Genomic DNA, 19,398 nt, shown 5'->3' with positions numbered 1-19,398 from the left:
TGAAGAAACGGAATCAAACAGGTTTCAACATTTGACGCAGAACAAAAAAGTAAAGTAAAGGCTTATGTGGTATTACACTATTGTCAGTCATCCCCCACCAGCAACCCCACCCCCGCATGTTCCTTCCTCCAGCACAGAAATGAGAACAGGTTATTGGTGTTTGGATCATACCACAGTGAACATCTGTCGTGTGGTCAGTGCAGTATTTTTCAACCGGCATAGAAAATCAGCCGCCCCCACACGACTGCCCTACATGTGGCAGACACAACACAGCGTGGACGAGGACAACACCGTTCTCCCTGACACTGTTCCTCTGGCTCTCATCTCATTTATTCACTTGTTTCTTTCCTGAGCACTCCCTTTACAACGGCTCCTCAGGGAAAGTTTGTATCTTCCTATCCTCCCCTCCTGGCCACCTAGGCTTCCCTCTCTGTCCATCCTGCTCACTGAAATGAGCACTTGTATAATAATCATTAAACATTCTCAAAGAACAACAGCATAAATACAGATTCAAGATGAGAACAGTTAGAATGATTAACTCCGTCTCTTGGCTGCAGCCTGAATCAAAATGACAACAGACTGCAGATTACCCAGAATCCTCTGGCCATAAACGTTAAATTCCTGAATTTAAGCTTGCAGCTGGCGAGGGACGTGATTAATTGAAGGTTGGACACTGATCAGTTGTCCTGGCAGAAGTGCAATAAAATGTATCCATCCCCTGTATATAACCAGAATTCTGTAATCATTAAACATACTATTATAAACTGCTGCCACTTCCAAGATGGTTTTGTTTGTTAAACTGGAAAATAGTTGTTTTATTTGACATTCTTATTGTGGGTTTTTCATGCTCACACATACAAGCAGGTGTACGTTGCTCCATCTCGACTTGGAGGTGACTGATACCTGAGTTCAGGATGCTCTTACCATTAGCTTCACAGCCAGACTAGATATTTTCCATCTCTGAGAATCAAAGCTAAAAGATTAAAAGCCGCCCTCTGCCCCTTCTTCAGGTTTTCATTTATATATTTATGTCCACATTGTCAGGAAGGCAGTACATGACATTTCTCTTTGAACCAACTTCTGAGGGATGTTTTCATGGTTACCTGTCTCAAACAGCTACTGCAAGACGGGAGACAACTCCCGGATAATAACATCAGAGTTGAAAGAGAGGCTTCACGTCTGGATGCAAGAACTGAAAGAAATGGGAAGTAAAAGAAAATGATGAGAAGAAATTAACTTGGCTTAACACAATTACAGAAAATGTAACTTGTTCATGACATACATAAAAACAACCCAGGCAAGTGTTGTATATACTGAAATAAGTAAATGGAAATGTATTTCAAAGGAACTGTTGAAATATACATTTTAAGTTTTATGATACTTGTATGCATACACATGCCCGACTGTCTGAGCTGTCAATCTCGATATTTCACCACATTTTGTATATCATCAAATAAATAGAACCAAACTCAGAAATGAGAACTTAAACAAACATCATTGTCATAAGAACTAACTAAAACAAACTTTTCTATTTTACAATTATTTTGTCTTTGTTTAGTGCCTGTCTCATCTTCTTACATGGAAGAGGCAGGGTTTTGGACATATACTCCAGCCAACCACCAGGGGACTATTCACAGTGTATTTATGTTTGTTGTACATCTGATGAAAGATCCCTATGGTGTATCTAGGTTACGTTAAATACCATATTAATAAGATAGTTCGCTGGTGATGCTAACGTTTGTAGGAGATAAATTGATTGCCAGACAGTGAATATGCAAATATGATGCATCACATTAAGGTTTTATTTAATTCACGTGTGAATAGTTTGCGCAGATTAAATCAGACTTTTATTGCCCATGCAGCAGGTATCAGTTAGAGGCTGCTCAGAGAAAACAGCTCTGTGTACAATCAGTAGCCTTTGTCCTTAATCTGAGGTAAATCTGAGTGTGCCAAATTCTCTGGCATCAAGCCAGAGGATTTCTGGGTAGTGAAGGTGAAACTTTCCACACAGCGACCTCTCTCTGTCCCGAACATGCTCATCTGCTGAGGATGGCTATTTCCTGCAGTGAAATGAAAAGGAGTAGTAAAAGTCTTGGTTTTGCACTGGAGCAGTGGACTGATCAACTCCCTGCAGGAGCTGCAGAGGCCTCAGCAAACAAGCAGCTGATCTAAGTGAAATTTAGCTCTGCTGGATTTACAAGGCAAGAAAAATACTGTCATTAGTCTCCGTGTCAAGAATAATTCAGGCCTTTGTCTCGGTACCGCTGCTACAGCTGCAGGCAGCAATTTATGCAAAAACATAATGGGCTCATGAAATACACCGGATGCTCACTGAGCACCCAAAGAACACAGAGAACAAATTTACATCAATTTAAATCACTGGCAAAAGGGGCCTTTTGTTACGGCAGGTTATTGTGCATGGCAACCGGAGAACTGACTAGTTCAGTTTGTGTTATCTGTAATCTATACAAATTAACAGATCCGTAGATACTATCTTCAGTCAGTTGTGAAACAACATATGATAAATAAGTTCCTCTATTCATATCAACATCACATTGGTACATTAACCAAGAGGTGTAGCTTTAGTTTCCTTTCACAATATTAATTGTACTACTAAAGTAAGACTTTATGGACTTGTATTAAGAATAGACTGTAAATAAAGATGGATGATGCTTCCTCATGTTGAACAAAAGTTAAACCAAAAATGCAGGACACGGGTAAAACAAAACACTAAAGATATGAACCTGACAGATAAACAATGACCTGGAACTTAATATAGAACAGCAAAGTAGGAAGGAGCTCAAGAGAGTTGCTCATTTACCCTGAAGGAACAAAGGTTCTACTGCTCAGTGAGGGATTGTGGTCTGGCTCTGGTCAGCTTGCTCACCAGTCCGGCCACGCAGGGACCATCACACGCAACGAGGCCGGACTGGCCTGGAAGACACCGCTTCACTGAGGCATCAGCAGGAAACAACAGGAGGGAAAACTGAGGAGAATATAAACAACCTGCAGAACAAACATATTTACTTTTATGAATTGAAATGCCTGAAAAAGACATTCCTTTGTTTATTGCATGTGTAAGACAACAAAACATGCCGGTAATTAATTTATTCTCGACTCAGAGGCTACGGGTTGGTTCCCATTTCGTTTAATCAACATACAAACATCTTAACATGCGTATTCACTCGGTTCAGGAAAGAAAGAGGAAATTGTGTCACTGCAGCATGAAATTATAGTTAATACAAGTAAAAGGCATAAATACGAAGCTGGTAAAGTGAGTTACATTAAGATATGCAAATAAGTTAAATGAAAATATATTCATGTTATGGTCATTATATATAACAACTATCATATATCGACTAATCATCACAGCTCTTGTTATGATTTAGAACAAAATGTGGGGGGAAAAAACACATGACCTGAAAATATATATAAGATGTGCAGTAAAGGAGGAGAGAGGCGGTGTGTGATTTCACACAACACACTGATGTGTAAATAGGACATCCATCTAATTAGATAGTGTTGTGTTAACTACCCGCCTCGCATAGAGCCACAGAAATATTGTATATTAAATCCAAAGCTGCTTTTAGCTCAGCTCAGAAATACAGACAATGAGCTCATTTTTACATAGAAGCAGGAAAACGAAGTACATTCCAGAAGAAAATATATCACCGCTTGTCATTTTCATACAGATTAACAAATACATGTTCGTTCTTTTCTCAAAAATGAAAACTAGTGGCCTTTAAAATATAGCATTAACAAATTTCACAATCCCAATGTTTAGAATGTTGACCTTGTTCAATAATAAGCTCAGTATATTTTTAGGTTATTATCTAATTATTTTGTACCATGTTCTGTTATAGGTCAAATTTTGTTTCTTAATTGTTTTTTTAATAACATACTCTCTATTTTTGTTTCCATTGAGTGTGTGTCTCCAAATATGTTTTGGCTCAGTATCTTATCATTTTGGAATTTTCGGCATTAATAATATTTCAAACCTTTGTCTCCGTTTTCTACCAAGTAATAATATTCCGTGGCTCACAAGGATTCACTTTATTTAAATATGAGATTGTCCCTGTTGATCTGACTGGAGGAACAGATTTACATCAGTGTGGCTTGGCCCTGATATTAACTCGGCATCCTCCCTGGTTTTCATATGTTGGGACATCAGGGAGCAGTCTGTCATCTTGTGTCACACCCTGGCAGAGAGTAGGCCGATAGACGCAGATGGAACATGTTGTCTGAGCAAACTAGAACACATATGTGGGAATTGTTTCAGATATTAAAAAGCTGAATTTGCTCATGGAGACAATTTTGGTTTGTGATATTTAGATATATTATTATTCTGGGTCACATGTGGCCTGTAAAACATATTGAGAGCTAAATGAACTGATGGAAACAGAAGTCATTAATTATTCGAATCACAAAAATAGTAAAAAAATATTCCATTAATGGCTAAGAAAACATCTCATCTGATTTCAAATCAGCATGTTACTGACACCTAGTGGGAAAACCTGAGCTTCAATTTCACTGGAGATTTTCAAACTTAATTTTGTTTCGTTGCTAATGACTTAGATCTAAATTTCTTTCCTCTGCAACAACAAAAACTTGACTTTTCTTTTTTTCATTATTTCGTACTTCAACCCTCCCTATAGACCGCTGCATGTATAAAAGGGCCTGTTACCGTAGCAACTGGTCAACACAGTGATTCAGCTCCAGGCCGAAGCAGGCGAGGAAACAAGTTTTCAAATATACAACCTTTAATAGAAGAAGAGGAGGAGACGTTCCATTTGTTTTCAAACAGACTCATTGTGGCTCATCATTATCAGCCACAATGAGTCAGTTTGAAAACGAATGAGTCACATTCACAGATCATCACACACGGTAGGACTCATGTATCTATTGCTCACTGATGATCAAATATCAAACAGGAGGTCATGCATGTGATTGATTATTATAACAGATCTAAACCAATCAATGCTGATATCTGAATATCCTTATTAATATTGTTATATTTCCACTTAATACATTTCAGAGTGAAATTGTGTTCTTTTTATTTCACCATGTTTGTATAAACACTATAAAGTTAATATGCAGGGCTGTGACCATCTCTGAGGAGGAACAAGAGTAAATTATACTTTGTAATTCTATTTAACATTAGAAACCAGCTGCTGCTGTAGTGAAATAATAATATAAATGCTGTGTCAGTTTGAACCTCAATTGATACATTTTTTTTCTAAATCGAGAAAGTAAGAATTGGCTATTTAACTGAAATGTTCGTTAATAAACCCTGTTTATCCTCCATGATATTGTTTATACATACATCTATTTTCATACACGTATGACTCTTTTTCTTGTTTGAAAGGAAACCTCCTTTTTCTTTATAATCCAGCAGAGGGCGATAAAACCACACAGATGAGTTAAAATGCAACACAAATGTCAGGATGCATAGGACCCTTCCAAATGAGTAAAAGCTGTACTTGTGTTATAGAACCATTTACTTTCTATGAACCCTACAGAGGATGCAGTCGATACTTTATAAGATTTATAAACAGCCGAATGTCTGAAACATTAGTTAAAATATACGGTCAAAGATATAATTTATGAAGGCCAAGAGATATATAGGTATATAATGTGATTTGTGAATATAGACTATACAAAAAATAAACATACTTCTATACAGATAATAATTGCAAGTTTAATAATAAATAATGTTACTTCCTCCAGGATCAAATCTAATTGTTGAGATTATTTACTACCTTCTTCAAACTTGTTTGCACGCACAATAGCTGCAGATTATCAGAACATATCTATATTGTTACGCTGCTACATTCATCTGTTTTTCTGTTTTACATCACTTTAAATAGAATATAGATATTTTAAGTAGCTTTGTCTTTGCTGTTTTCTGCCCTTGTACAGACTAAAAGTCGACCTGAACCACCCAACAGTATTTAAATACTTGACATTAGCTTGATCATAAAGGAAAGTAACATTCACTGTTGCCAATTTTTAACACTGACCAATTTTGAGGGGGGAAAATACTTTTTTCTACCGTAGAGGTTAAAGGATCGAAATACTTCTTCCACTACCAGAGTTTTGTCTGAGTCTCCATGAGTGACTGTAGGAAAGCCTTCTTGGATTCCTCGTTGCATCAGTGCACACATTGGCACTTGTAGTAAGAAATGACGTCCCTGTCCTCGACCCCCACCCTGCCCTCCTCACATACCAGCAGTGCACCTGTGCTTCGCCATGTGAAGAGGGGTGCTTGGTAAAACCTGAAACTGACTTTGAAGTGATCTGCCTGTTGTAGGAGCATAAATATGCACAAGACTTCAGGAATTTTACAACAGCAAAGATGAAAGCGTCAAATAGTGTCAATTTTCTCACAGGTTGCAGGTTATATAATTTCTTCATAAAAGAATTCATTGTTTTTATTGTGGACTGAGTTCAGGTGTTTCAAGTTTAAAGTGTTGGTGTAAGTTTGTAGATATACACAAACATAATTTGTCATTTTGCCCACCACCTTTCTTATTACTTCTCATTACTTAGTTCTTGTTTGATGTCTCTGTGGTCAGTTTATGTATCTTTGCAGTAAGTTATATATATATTTTTTTTAAATGGTCATTTGAGTCTCTCCCTGATGAGTATACATTTGCACAGACTTTGCTTTAAGTAAGGGTAAAATAAAAAGGAAATATGAAACCCAAAATCAAGTGAGAAAACCAAGGGAGATTTACCTTTTGAACAACTTTATAAAAATGTGCAGTTTTAACAAATACTCCCATTTTCAGAAGTACAGCTTGTATACACATATAACTGTAAATGAAATATCACTATTTTCACTTAGGGAAATTAGGTCATCTTTCAGCCCTCAGTAAATCAATCTTTGCCCTGATGGGCCTCCCAGCAGACCAGTCTTCACTCAAACACCTTGGTCTCCAAACGGGATTTCCTGTCTGATTCTGAGGGAGGGGCTGGATCTCAGGAACCCTCTTCCCAGCCCTGACACTAGGGCGTGGGCTGGGTCTGAGTCTGAGGAAGCCTTGGACAGTAATGAGCTCACTTGGCCCTCATGGTATTTAACTGGTCACCGTACCTTTGTTTCCTGTCTTCATTGTTTTAGACGAGCAGGAAGGATGAGACACTGCGGAACCATGGTGGCTATTCGCTCTTGTTGTCACTCTTTGGCTTGTGTTGTAGGGTTTAGCAGGATTACTCACTCAACTGTATCGTAAATTACTCCAGTGAGTACCAACCAGTGGGCTTTCATCCGCAGTTTTGTTGGGGTTACATGGAAAGATTGGGATGTATCTCTAAGAAAAGAATAGATATTTTAATTGAATTTTGAATCAATGAAAAACATATATAAAAATGTCGAATCTACTAACGATTGAAAAGTATATGGGAATTTTTTTTTACTGAGAAAGTAGTTGAAATAGATCAAAGTGATGGCAAAATGGTTAAATTGGTAATAAAAAGTATTCTTAAACAATGAAAAAAGCTTATAACACAAAAAAATATATAAATATAAAAAAAATAGACACATAGAAATAAGCCAAATTTGTATAATAAATAGTTAAAATACTTGATAAACAAGGCAAACAATTAAAATAGTTGATAAACATTTGAACAAGTTGGTTAAAAGTAGGTTAGAAAACTATTAACCTAATAAATATATGTTGAGATAGATCTGATTAGAGCTGAGGGTAAAAAGTTGAAGCATTTTGTGGGGTAGAGCAGTCGTCCTCAAACCAGAAGGTTCGGCAATCACCAGTCCTCCCCATCTGCATGCCGAAGAGTATATGGGCAAGAGGCTGAATCCCGAATTTCCCCAGTTAGACCAAAAAAGTGCTTCTAATAGATTCACTGTATGAATGGGTGAGTGGCAGCTGTACTGTAAAATGCTTTGAGTGGTCATCAAGACTAGAAAAGCTCATATAAATACAAACCATTTACCAATGGTAGAAATACACAACACAACACCTGTAATTGTTACAAGTATTTAACTAAAAGTAATGTGAAGTTAAAACTGATGGTACAAATTAATAAACAAATACAAGAATGTGGCTTAGCTGTAGATTCTGATTATGATGTAGTGAATCAACACTTTTTTTATTTCATTATTTTACCAATTGTGTTTTATAGTTAAAAGGTTAAATTGTTTTTTAATTTGACACTTTACAAAGATTGTTTTTTGAATGAAGACTTTATATTTTGTACTTATTTACCTCATATCTGTTGTTAACACAGAGCTGATGCCCGATTGTCCTAGACGAGACAACATGCCAGCCAAAATGAAAAACAAAAAGCAGCACCGCTCAGAACCGACCAAAAGAGACCGGAAGAAGAAAACTAAAGTACGAGTCTAAACATTGAAACATCCCAAGACTAATCTCATAACATCGAAGCCAAGTGCAAAGGAGACGGTTAATCCAAAGTTTCCTTTTTTTTTATGAATGGGAATATGTCAAACCTTTTCACAGGTTTCCATGGACAAAACCCACAAGGACCTTAGATCCAACCGTCCAGAGTTTGAGGCTTTCCTGGATCAGATGATTCAGTGGTTTTCTGATCATCAGCAGCAGGTTGATCAGCATTTCCGTCTCAAGGATGCAGACCGAAGTGGATCAGTCAACCTGAAGGATTTTGAGCTCGGTAATTACTCTCTCCACACCTTCATCCTCATGTCCACAACAAATGTAAATTGTAAACTGTAAATTATAAACTAAAGATCTGTCAGGCTCAGATTGAGACTCTCGTGCTATTTCTGTTCCAGCTCCTTTGAATGTCAGATAAAGATAACGTCTAAGGAAAGAGAGATTAGAAAAGATATGCGAGACAGTGTTAACCAAACGCCACAGTGGGGTTGTATTGAAGCATTTATGGAGGGTACTGTGAATCAGACTTTTGATAATGGGAGCAGTGGCTCATTTCCTCTCATCCCCTCCTAGATAAGAGCAGCTGGCTCTGGGAAACCAAACCAGGACAATGTCCCCTTTGTCCGTCAAACTTCAGACACATAGAGTAAACCATACTTTTGCACTGAAGAGCTCCAAGGAGTTCAGACCTGCAGGACAAAGCTGTAGCTCTGGAGTCGATTCGCTGAGAACAACGTAAAAAAGAACAAGAAACCTCAGAAATTTTCACAGCAGACATTTTGACATGTCACAGCAGCAAAACACAGGAATAAATACAATCTTTTTACAGTTCGGCCTCTATGGAGTTCATTTCTAAAATAACAAAAACCATCTTGAGAGCATAATTATTTTTCTTCTCACTTTTTCTACATTGCCAATAAAAGATGTATAAATGCTCTCTTTCTAAGTCTGCAGAATATAACCTACTTTTTAGAGCTTAATCATGTTCAGAAACCAATGACACAGCATTTATGAATGTATGTTTCAGGCAACAGTTTAATGTTGATTTAAGGGCTTTCGTAAGGAGGACTCATCAAATGTAGAAATAATATGTTAACAGACCTGTATTAAACTCCACCAACAGCAACTCAAGTGTCTCTGCAGGTCTGATGAGCTTGGGCCCTCCCTGTCAGCAGATTCAGCTCCACATGTTGAGCGAGCTGCTGAAAACCAACAACACAATCAGTTACAAAGATTTTGAGAAACAATTACAGAGATTAAGGTAAAACTAAACATTTACATTGCTCGATATTTCTTACAATATTGTTTGATATATGTTCTTTTGTCGTCATTGTTCAATCACAGCAGCAAAGACGTCAACACTGTGATGTCAGAGGACGTCTCCGGTTTGAACACCTTTGATCCCGATCAGCCGTTGAACCCTCACAAAGACAGGTATCCACTCTACATAAACACAAATGAATAAGAAATGATAATGAATTTATAATCTAGAAAAGAGACAGAAAAAGGCTCCATTTTGATGGTCTGATTCTCAGAGTGTCTAAATCAAATGTCATGTTTTGTCCGACCAAGTGTGTAAAACACTAACATTTAGACTTGATGATGTTGTAAGAACATGAAATACCGAAAATTATTTTATCTGAGAAGTTATATACTTTTGTTTGGAAAAATTAAACAATTAATCAGTTACCAGAAACAAAAAAAATAAAAACATCTTTCAATCAAATGATTTAAGAATAAATTTCAATATCTCTAACATTTATGAATCATCTAATGACCCCTTACATTCATCTTGTGACCCTGTGGAGGGACCCGACCCCTTGGTTTGAAACCACTGCACATAACTAACTAATTGAGAGAAACAGCTTTAATATCATGTAGAATAAGATAAAGCCACAAAACCAGACAGACATTTAATGTGTCACAGAGAAAAAAAACTGTCGCCCCTCTTTTGGCATTAAGCCACAAACTGCAGAGTGTCTGAGGTTAACCAGAGTTATTTCTGACCTCCAGCCATCAGCAGAAAATCACACTTTGACTCACGTCCTGCAGTCTGATCCCCAACGTTTCAGCTCGGCCACCCAACAGCTTCACAAACAGAGGAGACCTCCCTCAGGCTTTCAGACAGGTGCTGGTGCCTTGGTACAACTAGCTGTCTTAATTGTTTATGTGTGTGTGTGTGTTTCTATAGTTGCTGCTACATGTGATTTAGCATCTTGCTAGTGTTTGTTATAAAAAAAACAAAAAGAGAGAGTCCTAAAAAGTGCTTAAATGAAATGATTAATCAAGAAAATCTGAAGTCAAAAGTAAAAATGTGAGTCAGGTCTGGGCTGTGTGAAGAAACACGATAAAGGAACAAGGCGAACACTTTGAGGTCACTTCTCAGAGGAGTCAAATGGCAGCTTTTATAGAGACGGGTCCAGGGAGAAAACAACAAGGAGGCACCTGAGCTGCGTTCAGCTCAGAAAGAATGTTGCAAAGCATTTACTTAAACGTAAACAGTGGCATGTGTTTAACATTCTGATACACAAGTGTTGCGACTATGGCAGCTCAGAAGATCATTCCCGACATTCTTGTGGAAGAAATGCGAAACTGGAGGAGGATAACATGGATTAAAAATATTTTTTAATCCTGCAAAATACACCTCATGTGACAGTTTCCACTTTTGCTGTCTGGAATAGCTCCTTCAAACATCTTCAAAGGATGTAAACATCAAGAAGAAACCGCTGCAGAGAACTTTTGATTCCACGTAAAATAGAATGCGATACACATTGTTGCTATTTCAACACCTCTGACATGTCCACACCAACTAATTGAGTGTAACTCAGGCAGCAAACAGGCAAAAGGGCTTTCACAGTTCAAGTTTTACAATGACCCTGCATGCTCCGGTTTTATGCACATTTCACTTAGCCCTAAAAAGATAAAAATTTAGTGGAAACAGGAAATTTCAAACCTACAATTTAGGTGAGGTTGAATACTTTGTATGTTTCAATAAAATTGAACTTAACTCGAACAATTGCAATCCTACAATTTAGGTGAGGTTCAGTTGTGAGTTTTCTCTTGATAAAAGCAAATTTCTCCTAATATTCACGTACTGGTTCCAGAAAATCAATACTAAACAGGACGAGTTATAGACAACTTTATTGTTAAGATTAATCCCGTTAAATCCCACAGACTCACTCACAGACTCCTTGTTCTGCGGCAGAGATATGAAGAGATATGTACAACTCATTTAATTTATTTATAAAACGTGTTGCACAGGCAAGTCAAATATAATGTACTTTGAGAAGAAATTCTTCTGTCATAGTGCAGAATTATTGATTGATATTTTCTATAAAGTGTTTTTTTGCTTTGCGCCTCAGGACCACCTTACACTTCCCTTTGTAAAATAGTAGACATTTGATTTGAATTTACTATCAAAATATGAATTGAATAATATGTACAGATATTAAAAAGATATTCCAGGGTTTATAAAACATGTCATGTCAGATTGGTTTGTGATTAACATGATATTTGTATTCTCTAAACTTCACAAACTCTTATTGTAACTGTCACCAACACACAGGTTCGTCCATCTGAGTGTCAGACTCATCCCCTTCGACTTCTCAGCAGAACATCCGGCCAACTTTCAGGTGGTTTTGTCGAGCAGCTGCAGAGTCCTCAGTCTGATCCGGATCATCCAGGACCGGGTCGGTATCCAGACCTCCAGGCTGGATGTTTTCCTGAATAGAGCGGCCACAGAGGAGGTCCGCCTGCCTCCGGAGAGCTACCTGGAGGAGTGTGGCTTCAGAGGAAGAGCAGAGGAGCGACCTCCAGAGGTCACGGTGTACTACGACTACAGACTGGAGTTCACAGACTGTCCGCTCCTCAACTGTGATCACTACTTCAGGTCCAAACCAGACTCTGTGGCCAGGACGACCGGACGCTGTCTATAATAGGGTTTTAGCCACACTGTTGGCCAGTCGTCCACTCTGGTTCAGGCTAAAATATTCTTACAACTACTTCATGTTTCTTGTGCTGACATTTGTGTTACCGGGAAAATTGATTTTGGTAATCCTTTAACATTCATTCTAGCACGACCAAGAGACTAACGTCTACAGTTATGGTTTGATTTGGTTACAACCATCTGTCACATTCATGTTAGGCTCAGGATGAAGTGTAATTTGATGATCCTCTGACCTTCAATCTAGTGCCATTAACTGGTAAAAAGTTGCATTCTTTGTATTTATCACAATCTCCAACGTCCCCATGCTTTTTGTTGTTGGGAACTCTCGACTATGTACTGCCCTCTAGAGGATGTATTACTTAGCCGGGGCTCTCTTTTCATATGTTAATGCAGCATTAATGATCCTCAACAGTGTCCTCTTTTGGACCGATATATTTCAGTGCTTTTGATGTTTTAGACATTTAAAAAAATCGTATATCATTGTTATCGAGGCTACACAGTTAAATTCACGATACCACTGTTGAGTTATTGTTCATGTAAATGCGCGACCAGGTAACACTTGAGTGCGTCCCATGTTCGAAAAATACCACTAGAAAGTTCACTTATCACTCAATGGTTTTATTCAACATAAATATAAAAGATTTCCTTTGACCTAAACTTTGACAAATAGTTTAAAATGGTCTGAGACAGAAACCACTAGAATAACATCAAGTCCCCATGGTAAGTGTTTATATAAAGCTCCTCCTCTCGGCTCCTTTACTGTCATCTGTTTGTAACTGTAAAACTAGTGTGTTTGATCCAACCTTATGCGTTGTAGCTTGACAAGGATTTGGATGTGCAGAAGTTACGAGATTCTCGACTTAACCAGTGAACTCTGATAAACTTCCACATGCTTTCAAGTCTTAACGTCTACTTACTGCAAAAACGTCACACAAGGATTTTACTTAAAAAGTTGTATGAGCTGCTGTTTGTCAGTTGTGAAGCTGCTCGCTGACTAAATTTCACGCCTGACTCTATCATCAATCCGTCTCCTATATGCATGAATAAATATGAACATGCATCCCAAGCAGCAGTTCAGAAGTGAGCGCTGACGCCTGCTGTGCAAACACACACCTCTCCTCTGCACAATCAGGAGAGTTTGGTCTAAAAAGAGGATTTACTGTGTGTCTGAAAGCTGCAGGAAGCTTCACATTCAGCACCTTGTGGCCCGCTTTCACTTAAATTACACATGATGTGTCTTCACAGGGATGTAATTTTAGCCAGAGTGTTCAAATCTTGATACCATCATAAAGCAGTGTTTTTCAGTTGTGGCCTCAGGGGGCCACAGAGGTTGAACTGTGCTGTGTTGGAGTCAGTGGAAAGTGCTTGGCTGGTGGAAACCACACAGCAGCTATAAACAGCGGCTGGTGGCGGCCGCTTAAGCGTGCCATGCAGCCGACACACCCAGCAGCCTCCCCGCTGCTCCACCCAGCACAAGCTTTTAAATCCCAGCTGCACATGTAATTCACTGCGAAAACCTGCTGCTGCTACTTTTGTGAACAAACACAGTGAAGGAGAAGATTCATGAATAAGGATAAAACCACCAGTGCAAAATCAACAAGAGAGCAACGTTTCCAGAGTGAAAATAGTTATTTATTCAGAAATACTGCGAAACATAAATATAAAAAAAAATTGAATACTTTGTATGTTTCAATAAAATTGAACTTAACTCGAACAATGTTTACATTTGGGATAAATACACAGACTTCAGGGCTGCAGCAGATTGTAGTTAATGAAAAAATCACATAAGCTAACAAAAGGCTGTTGGTTGATTTGATACTAACTTCATGATTTGGACCCATACTACAGACTGAAAAGCTCTTAAGTACGACCCTCAATATTACTTATGTGTGAAAAGCTTTTACAGAGTATGTTTAATAGAGAGTATCCCATTTTCAAAGAATGTCTTTCATTTCTGAAACTTCAGCTAAAATATAAACGTATGGCAGTGTTTTAGTTTTATGAAAATATATATTTGGCATTATTTTCCAGTTGTTTTCAAGGTTGTGAACACAACACAGACACTTCATCACCTGTCAAGTTGCATATTTATACATCCAGCACTTACAGAACATTACCATTGGTTAGGAGTAGTGCTTGTGTCCCACTGATTAATACAAGTCCCATATTCATTCTTTTATCGCTGCGTTTGGTCTCCACCACCTCTAGATGGATTCATTTAATCTCTTCAACAGTTTCTGCACGATGTTTGATAATGAAAAGTGGGTTTTAACCGACTTTCTTGCAGAAAAAGACACGGTGATGGTGGTGAGAGTGGACCAAGACACTAAAGTTTGTCTGAACATCCTAACGATGGCATGACACTCACTGTACAGCTTCAGAAAGATGAGGGAAGCTGCATATTCACACAATTCTCTAGATCTTCTGAAAACAAGAATATATTCTGTATAACAGACTAAGTGACAGGGTGAGATGTTTTTTTTATTTAATACTGTAACAGACATTTTAAAATAGCCATAAAAGCCATTATTTAAGACATTTTCCCAGACAGGAACGATCCTGCAGCAGCTCTTCAGACAGAATGCTGTTTTCAAATACATGTTTTAAGTCTGCGTACCGCCACAGGCAGTTATTTTCCTAGTTGGTTTATGAGCACAGAGAGAAGCCTGACACAGGTTGTTTATAGGCCAGAAAGAAGCTGTGACTGCAAAACGACCTTTTAAAAACCTATCCTCACCCTCCGTCTGCCCACAGTCTGTGTTTGGTATAAGAGTCAGACGTGCTGCTTTGGCTGATTGTCTTGATGCTTTTTAAACACATACACTCACACACAAACACACACGCACACACACACGCACACGCACACACAGACACTCACACCCACACACACACACACACACAACAGCTCTATAAGACAATTAGTCTGAAATAAGAAGCAGGGAGTGTGTTTTCCTTTGGTCGGGGAATCCATCCTGTAACAATAACTAACTTTGTATGCAGCAGGAGGAATGACCTGGCGTCCTCCAGGATTCCCAGTTGCACTTAATTGTCCGTCAACGTTTAATATTTCTTCAGCATTTAGTCGAGCCCATGCTGCTTGCCTTTGAGTCGATCTTGGCGATGAGCAGTCTGAGCAAGTCTCCTGATGATCGAATCAGTTCTCTGCCACTGAAATGAAGATGAGACTGGTTTTAAAAACACAGCATCACTGAGAAGAGTTCAAAAAATATTGTAGACTTGTTTGCGTTAATGCTTACATGTTGTACTCCATACCAACCAAGCTGATGCCGTTAACAGCAAGGATGCGATCGCCCATTCTCAGTTTTTGACACTGAGCAGCAGGAGAGTCGGGAACCACTGACTTCACATAAATCCCACTCATTCTAAGTGGTGTTTTCTATAAGAAGATAAAAACAGAAACAGATTCTTGTTATCTGCAGGGACTGTACAGTCACCTATTGTGACCAGTGTGCACACTGAGATAATCAATTTCAGACATTTGTTTTGATCAAATAAATCATAATTGAGGCAAAATATATAAATGTATGTCCATTTTTTTTAATGTTTAATGTCCCAGAGCTAGTCAAGAGCTATTGTTCATTTGTTGTCCCTTGGGGACGAAGATGAGATGTTGGACAACAACTTAACTTAATCTCCATACTATACTTTTGAGAGAAAAACCCCAATAGGTGTTGACAGCTGTTATATAAGTTGTTAAATGCACTGGCATCGCATCAGTTCTCTGAACCATATCGACCAATACACGGTCCAGGTATTACAAATGGTATCGGGAGAGGTGAAATGGTATCAGAACATCTATCATTTCTAGAGCTACAATGTGTACAATTAAGATTATATTAATGATCATCTAAGAACTGCCCCCCTTAAAATACAATGTATTATACTGACTCTCATACCGAATCTCTGGACTGTAAGATCATACTGTGACAACATGTGTCGCTGTGTACTTTAAGTGTGTTGAGGTAAAATCCCTGAGCTTTAAAGTCTGATGTGATTTATCTCTTACATTAGATCTGAGCAGCTGCAGAAGGTTTTTCCTCTGCTACTCAAGTGGATTAAACTGTGTGAAATCATTAGACTCCTATTGCTGCTGATCTGAAACAGTCCACACAAGAGCTGACCTTTGCAAACCGTTCAAAGCAGAGTAACAGAGGAGAGAGGACTGAGTTGGTGGACGACGTACCGTTCCATCGACCAGCGCCAGCCCGAGGCCGTGAGGTCCTCTGTGAAGCTCCACCATGAGAACCTCCTCTCTCTCCTCTTCGTCTTCTTCTTCTTCCATATTTTCTTTCTTCTTCTCAACACATCCCCTGGCTGAACAAACAGAGAAAAACAGATTCGTATAAAATAAAAGTACTGTAAGAGTAGATTAGTAATATGCTAATTTAGTTTAAACGTTTGGAGACCTCCTGTGTAACACGGGAAATATTCTATACACATTTACAACATATTAAAGCTCACGACTTAAAAGCTGTTGTGTAAATACATTCAAATATTCACAGGCTATTGTGTATGTGGTCAATATTGAAAAATAGAAATGACAAATTGAAAAAAAGTAATTATATTAACGTCCCAGACATTTATGTTTATATTTTAGATCAACCACTGATTGTAGTTTGCAGTAAATGATTGTAGCCGCATTTTATCCTTTTAACACGGAGCTCTGACCGTCCCACCAGACACAGTGTCATCACACATTGCAGTGCTAAATTGTCTACAAGGTCTAAAAAAAAATGACTTCTTTGAAAATCTATATATTTATCATTTATTTGAGAGAAACTGATTTCAAGCACATCTGTATTAGCTTCTTTTTCCAGACCCGGAGTCTACGTATATTTTTATATAAGGTCTATGGTGGAAACACACTGACTCTCAAAACATATAGTAGCAACTGGCAACACCAGTAGAGCGAGTGAGTTTCAATATTGACCAATCAGCTGCATTTTTTGTGATGCAAGCATTGAGAGTTAAGTTTATGTAAGAAACGCTGAATAACAGTGTTAAGTTTGATGCCTTCAAGTGTCTAAAGTTTAAAGACATACTGTATGAATGGTGGCAGGACAGCAAACTCAACATTTTACCTCCACCAAAGGAGGTTAGGTTTCCGTCTCTGTTTGTCTGCCTGTTTGTGTCTATTTGATTAGCAGGATAACAAAAAAACAACCGGAGGCATTACCATGAAACTTGATTGTAGGTTGTGATATGGGCCCGGGAAGAACTCTTGTTTAAATATTGTGATATTTTGAGGCAGTTATGTTACCAAGCTTTGATACAGATTAAGTGTTTGGAACCTTAATTTAGCCTCTGAGTCGAAATCAGACGTGGAACATGAAGCTGTGGACTCACGTCACCATGGTCCAGTAGCCTTCCCAAACAGCCTGCTCCCACCCTTGCAGCTCCTGCCTCCCTGCTCCTCCTCATCACCAGCTTCCCTCCGCCTTCTCCCAACATGCAGCCCGTCTGCCCCCAATGCAGGACCTGACCCGAACAATGCACCCCCCCCCCCCCGATTAAGATTCCACGCACCAACCCAACTGTAAATTCCCATGACGGATCGGCCACTGCTCTTTTCTTTCCTGACATCACCACCTCTCTGTAACTCTTGGGGCCAGATTAAAGGATTACCAAACTTTGATAATAACATTAGCTGTGAGCCAAAACCACAGAGGTAGGTACGCTGCAGGCCGATCTACGGCTCACATGATATGACAGAGTTTCCATCACGGTGTAAAAACCCAGCACTTTCCTGAAATAATGAAATGTTGTAAATATTCAATTCATTACAAATTAATTATCTAGATTAATTCAGTTTCAACTGTATCTCTAAAGTTTAGTATTAAACTGTATTAAAAATTATAAATATACTAATCCCCAATTACAATATAAAAAATCTTAAATAAAAAACTAATGTAGATTACTTATACCTTATTTAAAGAGAATACTTTAAATAAGGTATAATAATTCATTTTCATGAGCAAGTATCTCATGTTTGGTCAAAATATTGAACCTCGTGTTTAATATTGTAAATAGAATTAACAAAGTTAAATTTTCATGCTTTCAATTATTTTTAAGTATATAGCCTGAGAGGGTGCCAGATGGTTTGTTTTCATATAATCCTTAAACCCTTTAAGCAAATTACTTTTGATAAAAGTATTAACAGAGAAAACACAAAGCAACAAGTAACCAATGAGAGTGAAGATAAAGAAAAATCCCTTTGCTTAAACCCCCTCTGTCCACGCACAGAGCAACACCGGGGGGTCTGTTCCTGAGCATGTTAAAACAGGTCGAACCTCTTAATGTACAAACCAAATCACATGTGATGAAAAGCGGTTTCGAAGCTCAGGTTCAGATCAGAGTCGCTCCTGAATCCACCAAACAACTGTTTAAATACAACTATGATTAAAATCTCACATGTACCCTAAACGTTTGGTTTCACTTGTGTATTTATTGGGTAAATAATTTGGACTATGAAAAAAAGCATCTTTCTAAAGCAGCAGATAAATCTGTTCAATCTGTAGCGATGCTCATGTAAAACCCTCTTACTTATACAATCTATATTTGTGTTTAACAGAGCTTACAAAATTAAAGTTAGTGGACAAGATCAAAGCAGAAATTAAAAAACAAACAAAAGTGCTCCAAGAAGTGAAAAAACATCCATGACAGCCCTCAAATGACAAAATCTGCTACTAAATATGAACAAAACTCCAACAATCTACAAAAGTAAATGTGAATTAATGTGTTTTTCCATCCATGACTGGTTTGTGACCAGAAGGATCTTTTTCTTTGAGATAGTAGATAGATAATCAGATGCTACAGTTATTAACTAAAAGTGCAGATTCCATGCAGCAGCAGCAGAACAGTCGTGTCAGAGTCTCCTCATGTGACAAGAAGAGAGCTGAACCATAAGATGATGGCGAAGGATTTCATGTCAAAGCAAAAAGCAGAAGAGAAATTAAACCTGAACGACATGAAGGGGACCTGATCCCCTTCGAGAGATAAACCTCTGAAGCAGTGAAACCACCTGTATAGAGTCAGTCCAGGCTTTCACATCAA

General features: G+C 38.2%; 2 protein-coding genes across 4 annotated transcripts in view; one reads left to right on the top strand and one right to left on the bottom strand.

Annotated features, from left to right (window-relative positions):
• The first annotated feature begins 4,719 nt into the window (after positions 1-4,719).
• Positions 4,720-12,314, top strand: LOC133971230 (uncharacterized). 3 transcript variants are annotated; one of them, XM_062408507.1, is made up of 6 exons: positions 4,720-4,884; positions 8,251-8,357; positions 8,484-8,655; positions 9,522-9,639; positions 9,723-9,812; positions 11,944-12,314. In XM_062408507.1, the coding sequence occupies exons 2-6, from the start codon at positions 8,256-8,258 to the stop codon at positions 12,311-12,313; spliced, it is 852 nt and encodes a 283-aa protein (XP_062264491.1). In that variant the 5' UTR covers positions 4,720-4,884; positions 8,251-8,255; the 3' UTR covers position 12,314. The 3 variants fall into 3 exon arrangements, with proteins under 3 accessions (XP_062264491.1, XP_062264490.1, XP_062264489.1); XM_062408506.1 differs by lacking the exon at positions 4,720-4,884 and having other exon boundaries at positions 7,961-8,357; positions 9,726-9,812; XM_062408505.1 differs by lacking the exon at positions 4,720-4,884 and having other exon boundaries at positions 7,962-8,357.
• Positions 12,315-14,048: 1,734 nt separating this feature from the next.
• Positions 14,049-19,398, bottom strand: part of radil2a (Ras association and DIL domains 2a) — a 30,935-nt gene continuing 25,585 nt past the window's right edge. The window contains exons 14-16 of the mRNA XM_062408504.1: positions 16,529-16,659; positions 15,582-15,721; positions 14,049-15,492 (exon numbers count right to left, since the gene is read on the bottom strand). Coding sequence (XP_062264488.1) covers positions 15,396-15,492; positions 15,582-15,721; positions 16,529-16,659 — 368 coding nt within the window. The 3' untranslated portion in view covers positions 14,049-15,395. The remainder of the gene's footprint in view (positions 15,493-15,581; positions 15,722-16,528; positions 16,660-19,398) is intronic.

The sequence above is a fragment of the Platichthys flesus genome, chromosome 16, assembly GCF_949316205.1.
Source record: "Platichthys flesus chromosome 16, fPlaFle2.1, whole genome shotgun sequence".
NCBI lineage: Eukaryota > Metazoa > Chordata > Actinopteri > Pleuronectiformes > Pleuronectidae > Platichthys > Platichthys flesus.
The sequence above is the reverse complement of the archived record's forward strand: the minus strand, read 5'-3'. Positions and strand labels throughout refer to the sequence as shown.

Coding starts and splice junctions, on each gene's coding strand:
- LOC133971230 (XM_062408505.1), top strand. CDS start 8,199: ATGAAGACTTTATATTTTGTACTTATTTACCTCATATCTGTTGTTAAC. Junction 8,358..8,483: donor ACCGGAAGAAGAAAACTAAA/GTACGAGTCTAA, acceptor ACCTTTTCACAG/GTTTCCATGGACAAAACCCA. Junction 9,640..9,722: donor AAACAATTACAGAGATTAAG/GTAAAACTAAAC, acceptor GTTCAATCACAG/CAGCAAAGACGTCAACACTG.